Raw genomic sequence first — 9718 nt, forward strand, 5'->3', positions numbered from 1 at the left:
GTATTTGGTCACCTCAAACAAGGAAAATCTCTGGCTCTCACAGACCTGTAACGTCTTCTGTAAGAAGCTTTTCTGTCCCCCACTCGTTACCTGTATGAATGGCACCTGTTTGAACTCATCATCTGTATAAAAGACACCTGTCCACAGCCTCAAACAGTCAGACTCCAAACTCCGCCATGGCCAAGACCAAAGAGCTTTCGAAGGACACCAGGAAAAGTATTGTAGACCTGCACCAGACTGGGAAGAGTGAATCTACAATAGGCAAGCAGCTTGGTGTGAAAAATTAACTGTGGGAGCAATCATCAGAAAAGTGACGACATACAAGACCACTGATAATCTCCCTCGATCTGGGGCTCCACGCAAGATCTCATCCCGTGGGGTCAAAATGATCATGAATGACCTGCAGAGAGCTGGGACCAAAGTAACAAAGGTCACCATCAGTAACACACTACAACGGCAGGGAATCAAATCCCGCAGTGCCAGACGTGTTCCGCTGCTGAAGCCAGTGCATGTCCAGGCCCGTCTGAAGTTTGCCAGAGAGCACATGGATGATACAGCAGAGGATTGGGAGAATGTCATGTGGTCAGATGAAACCAAAGTAGAACTTTTTGGTATAAACTCAACTCGTCGTGTTTGGAGGAAGAAGAATACTGAGTTGCATCCCAAGAACACCATACCTACTGTGAAGCATGGGGGTGGAAACATCATGCTATGGGGCTGTTTTTCTGCCAAGAGGACAGGACGACTGATCCGTGTTAAGGACAGAATGAATGGGGCCATGTATCGTGAGATTTTGAGCCAAAACCTCCTTCCATCAGTGAGAACTTTGAAGATGAAACGAGGCTGGGTCTTCCAACATGACAATGATCCAAAACACACCGCCCGGGCAACAAAGGAGTGGCTCCGTAAGAAGCATTTGAAAGTCCTGGAGTGGCCTAGCCAGTCTCCAGACCTCAACCCCATAGAAAATTTGTGGCGGGAGTTGAAAGTCCGTGTTGCTCGGCGACAGCCCCAAAACATCACTGCTCTCGAGAAGATCTGCATGGAGGAATGGGCCAAAATACCAGCTACTGTGTGTGCAAACCTGGTAAAGACCTATAGTAAACGTTTGACCTCTGTTATTGCCAACAAAGGTTATGTTACAAAGTATTGAGTTGTATTTTTGTTATTGACCAAATACTTATTTTCCACCCTGATTTACGAATAAATTCTTTACAAATCCTACCATGTGGATTCATGGATTTTTTTTTTCCACATTCTGTCTCTCACAGTTGAAGTGTACCTCTGGTGCAAATTACTGACCTCTGTCATCATTTTAGGTGGGGGAACTTGCACAATCGGTGGCTGACTAAATACTTTTTTGCCCCACTGTATTTACTGAATATATTTACAGATACATATATTTGACATTTATAGATCCAACAGAACACAGGGAGAAAGAACTGAAAAAGAAACAGTGTACAAATTATGCACATTTGTCGCACAGGTGTTTGACCAGGCTGCTCTCATATTGAGCACATCCAAAATGTGCCCATCTGGAACAAAACTCGCACTGCACCTGAAGAGGGAGAAGGGTAGGGGGTGTAAGTGTGTTAACCAACATTGTGAATTTGATGAGAAAATAATTACAACAGTGGCTTGCAAAAGTATTCGGCCCCCATGAACTTTTCCACATTTTGTCAGATTGCATTCACAAACATGAATCAATTTTATTGGAATTCCACGTGAAAGACCAATGTCTCTACCAGTCTCTAGCTGGTAGAGACATACCCTAAAAGACTGGCAGCTGTAATTGCAGATAAAGGTGGTTCTACAAAGTATTGACTCAGGGGGCTGAATAATTACGCACACCCCACTTTTCAGTTATTAATTTGTAAAAATTGTTTGGAATCATGTATGATTGTTGTTCCACTTCTCACGTGTACACCACTTTGTGTTGGTCTTTCACGTGGAATTACAATAAAATTGATTTGTATTTTTGGCTGTAAAGTGACAAAATGTGGAAAAGTTCAAGGGGGCCGAATACTATTGCAAGCCACTGTATATTGCATTTGTGGTTTATTTGTTTTACCATTTCAATCATACTGGACTCAGGATCGGCTTCCAGCATGGAACAAACCACACAGTAGTCATCAGCATTACCTAGAAACACACTGGCGTTCAACCTAACAGTTTTTAAACAAAACTGAAAGTGCTATTGCAATACAAAAGCACATGACTCAACTTACTTTCATGTTCTAGCAGTTCGCAAGCAATTTCAGTGCGCTGCAGCCCAATGGCTTCTGGAGTGGACAGTAACCTCTCCACTCAGAAGGTAGTGTTTGGCAAACTGTAAAATATGTTACAGTAATTGGAATTGATTAACTTAATTCTAGTTAAATACAATAAATACAATTAAATACAATTGCTTATTAAATACCTTCAACACTAAAACTCCACAACTGCTGGAGTCCATCTGCTTGTTGTGTGGCAGAGTCTCCATTTTCCAATCCACTCGGGACTCTTCCTTTCCTTTCATCCTCAGAAAATTCCTAATAAAAATAAAACAAGTTTTTAAAATGTAGCCAGCATTTTGCTCTAAATAAAAAGAAAAAAAAAAACCCACAAACCAAACAACCCAAAACAGAAAATTAATGAATGATGAATACCTCCAGTTACGCATAACTTTCCTTTCATAACAACCTTCATTTCCAAGAGGGTCTAACAGCAGTACAGATTGTGAGGAGATTTTGACAACCTAAAATAAAAATTGTATTTAGTAGAATATGTGTATTACACTCACTTAAGTAAACATAATCAATTGTAAGCATTTTCAAAATAAGAATATGCTGCTAAAAAGAACAGTAAAACAAAAAAGAGAAAAAACACATGAGGTGTGAACATGTACCACAAGGATCCAGTGTGCACCAGAGTTCAGTGAGCACAACCAAATGTCCTCAGCCGGAAACAACATCTGTGGAATATTTTTAAGTTTATAAAGGTTTAACATCTACATTACCTTGCTGACACATTTAAACTTCCCAGAAAACAGAGAGGTTGCAACAACGCAAGACAACTGATACACGGGTTTCTGAAAAATGCAAGATTTTGTTTTTTTTAAAAGATTACAAAATTGTATAAAATACCTTTGTGAAATAACCGGCATACGTTCTTACTTGCCTTTTTGTTTCCTAATGAGGCAGTGCAGGTATGTATCAATGACCTGTTTGGATTAAAAGAAGATTATTTTTACAGACCACCACTACGACCAAAAATGATTACTTCACTTACCTCATCAGAAAGCCACCCACTGTCCTCCAGTGTGCGAAAAGAAGAGTCATACAATTTGCATGGCCCAACCACTGCCTCCACATGCCCGGTGTCCTTTGCAGCCCAAAGCCACTTCACTAAAAAACAAAATATGATAAGTTTCTTTAGTAATAACAGTTGCCATTTGAAAATCACGGTCAATGGCCAATGGGCCACAAGCAGACAAGGGCCAAAGGGCCAACAAAATAAACATGCCAGAGGGGAGTAGCTTTATGTAAATCAGAAATTAGCCAAAATTGGACCAACAGGTCAAAATTAGTAAGAGGGGAGAAAAAAATAAAACATTCTATCCATTCGACTAGCCAAACTGGCAACAGTTGACCAACCGGTCAGAATGAGATTTTTAGCTATGCCACCTTTTTCTTGCACGCTGGGTTTCTGGGGGGTCACTGGTACAAGCTCTTCTGGTGCTTGGACTGATTTTACCTGAGCTATTTTTGGTGCAAACTGAATGACAGAGGATCTGTTATTTTGCAGCGCTTCATGATGACGCTGAGGACTGCAAGGCCACATCTCAGAAGATGTGCTACTCTCAACAGGTTCAGTTGGAGTTGAGACTTGGACAGGGTGGCTTCTTCTATAGGGTTTAATGTGGTCAATACTGTATAGACTTTTTAAAGTATTTCCCTCAGCGTTTTTCAGTCTAACACATTTTCCACTGAAGTCATCAATTGTGTAGGGACCTGAAAAATCCGGTTCAAGTCTTCCTCCTTTTCGCCCACGTTTCCTCATATTTAGAAGCAGAATTTGATCCCCTACATTGTACACAACATTTTTGTACTTTTTCAGGGCCCGCTTGGCATATACAACCTTTTGCTTGTCTTGTGACTTCGCAATGTTTTCTTGTGCAGTTTCTTTAACTGCATGTTGTGCTTCACTTTCAGACTGTACATAGTCACTGTACCTTTTGTCGTCTGGCAGAATGATGTTGGAAATCTAAAATTTTGTAGATATTAGCAATTAAAACAAGATGATATCATATTCATAAAGACATTACTGGGTTTTTTTCTTAAATGGTTTCAATTCTTAGTTCTAACATAGAAAGAATTTGACAAACACTCACCGGCACTTGAGCAGGCACTTCTGATGGAAATACTGCTTCTCTTCCATACATCAGAAAAAAAGGTGTGTATATTGTTGTGGTGTGTACTTTTGACCGCAGTGAAAACAGGGTGGGATCTAGATACAGCTCCCAGTTATTCTGCTGGTCATTCACCAGTTTTCGGAGGGCTCTAAATGCAGGCATAGAAATATGTAAAGACAGTAAGTAAGACAGAAAGTTTAATTAGAAGTAAAGAAATTAATAAATTATTAAGTAACAATTAAGTTTGAATAACATAAGTAATGTTATTAAAAACTGATAGATAAAAATTAGGCATACCTTTTTATGTTGTCATTGGTCTTTTCATCTAGACCATTGGTCTGTGGATGGTATGCTGTTGTGACACTTCTTTCAATTTGCAATAACTTGCAAAGATCAGAGTTGAGCTTCAACAGATAAGGACAAGGTTATACTGCTTATACAAGCACACAAGAAAAAATCTTTGACCCCAGTGAAGTAAAGTTAAAAAATGTAACTGAAAATTATTTAACAGTTACTTCATTCACAAACTTTCTGCCTTGGTCTGACAAAATCCTTTTGGGGCAGCCATGTCTATATATAATGGAGCACAAGTGCTGGGCTACCTCAGATGCAGATTTTGTTTTTAATGGGAAAGCTTCAACCCATTTTGAAAAGTAGTCAGTTGCAGTAAGTATATACTGGAAGCCGCTTGAAGTTTTAGGAAGAGGTCCAGTAAGATCTATACCAATAAGTTCCCACACTTCAGACACCTATCAAGGACAAATTAATAATTTGAATAACAATTTGTATAATGTACACATTGACATTGATGGTTAAAATTAGGTGGCAAACCCTCCTGCCTTTATGAATATGAGCTACAAGCATAGTTTGATGGGTAAACGGGGCATAATATTTACCTGAATACACTGCAATGGTTGCACAGCAGTCAGTGGTTTCCCAACTTCATGACACTGGTCACATTCCAGAATCTTTAAGGTAAAAATATTTATGGAGTTCACGTAAATGTTCAACATTCTCATTTGTAAAAAAAAACAAAAACAAAACGAAAACACTTAATGACATATTCTCTAACAAACAAACAATTTAGCAACAATACTTTGTGTGCGTCTTCATATTATCGGACATTTAGCGTTTTGTGTGTGCCAGTGTGTCCTCCAATTGGAGATGAATGAAACTCATGAAATATCTTCCTGGCATCATCCATGGTTTTTACTACTCTTCTGGTTCCAACAAAGAGTTCTCCATCTGCAGTAAAACAATATATATTTAGAAATTAATTTAACCACATATATGAGTTGTTAGTATTAACAATAAATTACTGACCCTTTTGTTTGAATTTTGAGGCATATCTTCTGAGGTTTTGCCTCTGAGCCTTGTCATATCCTGAAGGGTAGGAACCCGCAGAAATGAACGCGTAAATCTCTTCCCACTTCTTCTCCATATCTATGATTGTAAGTAAACATTTTCTTATGAGCTTCAATATGTGCAGTTAACAATGCAAATATTTTAACTTATTAAATAACGACATTACCGAAACAGCCTTAAAACACCGAAGCTGCGGACTCAAAAGTGTTGTGCAAATACCACGTGTCCAGTAACTTGACAGCAGACTTCACCAAAGCTGCAAATTCGACAGTTTTGTGGAGAAAGCAGATAGCGACTTCACTTTCATATTGACAAGCAATCACAAAGGCTTAAAAAATCAAGTATCAACGTCAATAAAAAAGTACTAATACTTACTACTTACCTATTCTCCTGCAAATATGACAACGGAGTAGCGTGAAATCACAGCCAGATGCGCTTAGCTTCCCTTTTTGTGTTGTGCGCATGCGTGCACATGGCTCAGGAACAACGGGTAGGACGGTTTACGGGGTAGGAGAAATTCCCAGAACAGGTGTCATACTAGGGAGACATTCAAAGGGGTTGTTGGGGGGGGGGGGGTAAATACATTTTACAGTGTTTATTTATCGGACAAAATACGTTAAATGTCACCGTTATTATTGGACGGCCCCGAAACAGCGGGAGTATCCAAATTCAGAGGCTACTTCCACCTGAGGACCCGGCCTTCGCGGTCTAAAGAAGTGAAGCTCTGCCGTCTGCTCCTTTCTATCTAAAATATGACCGGGCACTGACGTAAACTCTTCTGTTTAATCATTTTCTGTTTGACATTTATTCATCTGTATCAGAACCCCGAAGGAACCCTCCCGAGGGATTAATAAAGTTAAATTTAATTTAATCTAATCTAATAACTTTAATCTCAGCCAAACCGATTTACTCACGAACAAATAAAACACTGAAAAAGCCAAACAATAACATTTTTAAGTTATCAAAGTGACTTATATATCATGTTTAACCCGATAACCCGACATGGTTTTTCAATTTTGTTGTCCGGGTGGAAAATCGGGAGAAATTCGGGAGAATGGTGGCTCCGGGAGATTTTCGGGAGGGGCACTGAAATTCGGTATTCTCCCGAAAAAAATCGGAAGGGTTGGCATGTATGGTTGTGGCAACATCACTAACCTTGTCAAACACCTCAGAGTAAATCGTATCACAGAATATGACGAGAATATTGAGGCGAAATGAAGAGGAGGAGAGGGACAGGTGCTGCTAGGGCGAGACAGACGTCTCTCAGGGAGTCCTTTAGTGCTGCAGGCAGGCAAGGTGTTCAAATAGCGCACAACTTCAGTTTTTTTATTTCTATATGATGGACTCTGCATTATTAACAGCAGTGGCGGTCCTAGCCTGTTTGGTGCCCTGGGCGAAGACTCCCTCTGCCCCCCCCCCCCCCCACACACACACACAGGATTGTGCATTAAATGGTAAATGGTCTGTAGTTGTATAGCGCTTTTCTAGTCCCTAAGGACCCCAAAGCGCTTTACACAACCTGTCATCCACCCATTCACACACACATTCACACACTGGTGATGTAGCCACAGCCACCCTGGGGCGCACTGAGAGAGGCGAGGCTGCCGGACACTGGCGCCACCGGGCCCTCTGACCACCACCAACGGGTGAAGTGTCTTGCCCAAGGACACGACGACCGAGACTGTCCGAGCCGGGGCTCAACCTCTCTCTATATACTATATGGTTTGTTTTTATTTTGTTTTATTTTGCGAGTTGGTTATTAGACGCTGCTCCAGCCAGCCAGAGAATCCCCCGCCGCCCTGGCCTCTCCTCCCTGTGCCGCAAGCAGCAGGCGCACCTCGCAAACGGAGGGCGCCCTTACTCCCAGCAAATGGGCAATAGAAAACCGATCGGTGCCTATGCCATTCCCAGTATGTGCTGGCATGATGTCACGCAGCATGAGTACGAGCAATTTTTTATTTTTTTTTTGCCGATGCCCGTGATGCCACCCCCCACCACGGTGCCACCCCGGGCAACCGGCCGTGTTGCCCGTATCTAAAACAGCTACTGATTAAGTGATAAGAACAAGTAATCTGATGTCCTGTAATCATTATAACGCTATAATTTGAGATACAATAAATAAAGTATCGGTATCTGATCAGTATTGTCGATACCACCCTGAATATTACTTGGTATCGGATCGGAAAGGAAATCAGTGGTATCGCACATCACTACTGGTAACTGTGCAGGGGCGGATCTAGCAAAGTTTAGCCAAGGGGGTCGATAGGGCATTAACAGGAAAAAGGGGGGCACAAAGACATGCTTTTCTTTCTTATTCTCATTTAAAATGTCTAGCTTTTAATAAATCATTATCTGAATCTTACACCCAAAGTTTTAATCTGATGTAAAATGTATAGAAGTCCATTACTGTATATAGTAACTGTTAAGTCTAATATACCCTAGTAAGCTATAGTACTTTTTCTGTTGGGAAGATACCATCTGTGCAGTCTGCAGTTCTGTTGAAGAAAGATGTTGAATCTATTTAATTATTCTTGAAAAATAATTTATTTCTGTGCATTTTTTTTTCCACACTGCATCAAATTAAAGTTGATTACGTCGATTAAGCATCATGAGGTGGAGGGTGGGGTATTTTTATTTTTTTGCTGGGAGTTTGCAACCCTATTAGTTAGGTTGCTTAATATTTCTGCTAAGTACTCTTTAAAATACCAGAATAGGGAGGATGGTGTAGGTTTAAGTTTATTAGATTGATCAGTTTTGCTGAACTATGAAATATTTTGGGTGCAGTGTACTTTTTGCATACAGGTATAACAGAATAGCTTTAGTGTTCTTGTTTATTTAAACTTGAGTATGAACTTATACAAAGTGCAGCAAGATATTAAAAAAACAGTTTTGTTGATTAAAAAACACTATATCGGATTCATATCGGTATCGGCAGATATCCAAATTTATGATATCGTATCGGACATAAAAAAGTGGTATCGTGCCATTTCTAACTATAATATCACATTATGAAATTTTTTATGTATTTTTTTTAAATAGAGACATTCACTTAATTTCAATATTTTCCCTTTCTTTATAGTTCGAGAAGATCATATTTTTATAACTCTTTTTGAACTGTTTTATGTTTGGACGTTGCTTTAATTCCATATTCAGACTGTTCCACAGTTTCACTCCATGAACAGAAACACAAAAGCCTTTTCTTGTAGTACGTACCTTCTTTGTTTTGAAGTTACAAAAACCCCTTAATTATAACTTCCTTCGTTCAAAAAAAAAAAAATACTCAGAATATTACCTGGCAGTAGGGATGGGTATCGTTTAGGTTTTATCCGATACCGGTGCCAAATCGGTACTTTTGAAACGGTGCCGGTGCTTAAACGGTGCTCAAACCGGTGCTTAAAGAATGGAGAACACAAAATTGGTCCAAAAACCTCTCATGTTCAGCTGTTTTTTGTAAAAATATAACAATGTTAGCCTTTTCTGCAGCTATGGGGCATATATGGTATCACTCTTGGCTGGAAGCAGTGCTTAAACAATGGAAAAAACACAAACTTTGTCCTAAACCTCTCATGTTTAACTGTTTTCCACTTTTTCTTTGGTCATTTTAGCCTTTTTAGCCAGGGTGAAGGGAGCATCTGCCATCAAACAAGAGGACAGCCGCATGTAGCTATGATGATGTTTGCTAGTTCACCTTACATGCATTAATGTAATAACGTGGTTAGCCTACTCAACGTAAATTAGCTACTCACGCAGAGAAGAACGGCTGCTGCCACCATCATCCGTCATCATTTCTGCTACACTGGCAGGGCTAGGGGCCAGGACTCTCCTCTTCGTGTTTTTGGGGGATGTTGCATAACAGGCAACCCACCCGCAGTAGATGTGCTCGGTGTGAGGTCTCGCAGCAAGCTATCAAATACGGCGCATTTCTGGGCTTTTAAAAAAAACGCTATGCGTCGCCAGGTG

General features: G+C 40.2%; 1 protein-coding gene across 1 annotated transcript; it reads right to left on the reverse strand.

Annotated features, from left to right (window-relative positions):
• Positions 1–1382: 1382 nt before the first annotated feature.
• On the reverse strand, positions 1383–9078 carry LOC308392520 (uncharacterized protein). Its single transcript, XM_080875590.1, has 17 exons — positions 9051–9078; positions 6141–6295; positions 5925–6014; positions 5717–5836; positions 5517–5638; positions 5290–5361; positions 4691–4797; positions 4373–4541; positions 4214–4245; positions 3271–3386; positions 3160–3202; positions 2888–2953; positions 2649–2737; positions 2420–2531; positions 2229–2329; positions 2072–2142; positions 1383–1558 (listed from the first exon to the last, which is right to left on the reverse strand). The coding sequence occupies exons 4-10, from the start codon at positions 5832–5834 to the stop codon at positions 3317–3319; spliced, it is 690 nt and encodes a 229-aa protein (XP_080731716.1). The 5' UTR covers positions 5835–5836; positions 5925–6014; positions 6141–6295; positions 9051–9078; the 3' UTR covers positions 1383–1558; positions 2072–2142; positions 2229–2329; positions 2420–2531; positions 2649–2737; positions 2888–2953; positions 3160–3202; positions 3271–3316.
• Between the last annotated feature and the right edge of the window lie 640 nt (positions 9079–9718).

Source organism: Rhamphochromis sp. 'chilingali', assembly GCF_963969265.1.
Source record: "Rhamphochromis sp. 'chilingali' genome assembly, chromosome: 2".
Lineage (NCBI taxonomy): Eukaryota > Metazoa > Chordata > Actinopteri > Cichliformes > Cichlidae > Rhamphochromis > Rhamphochromis sp. 'chilingali'.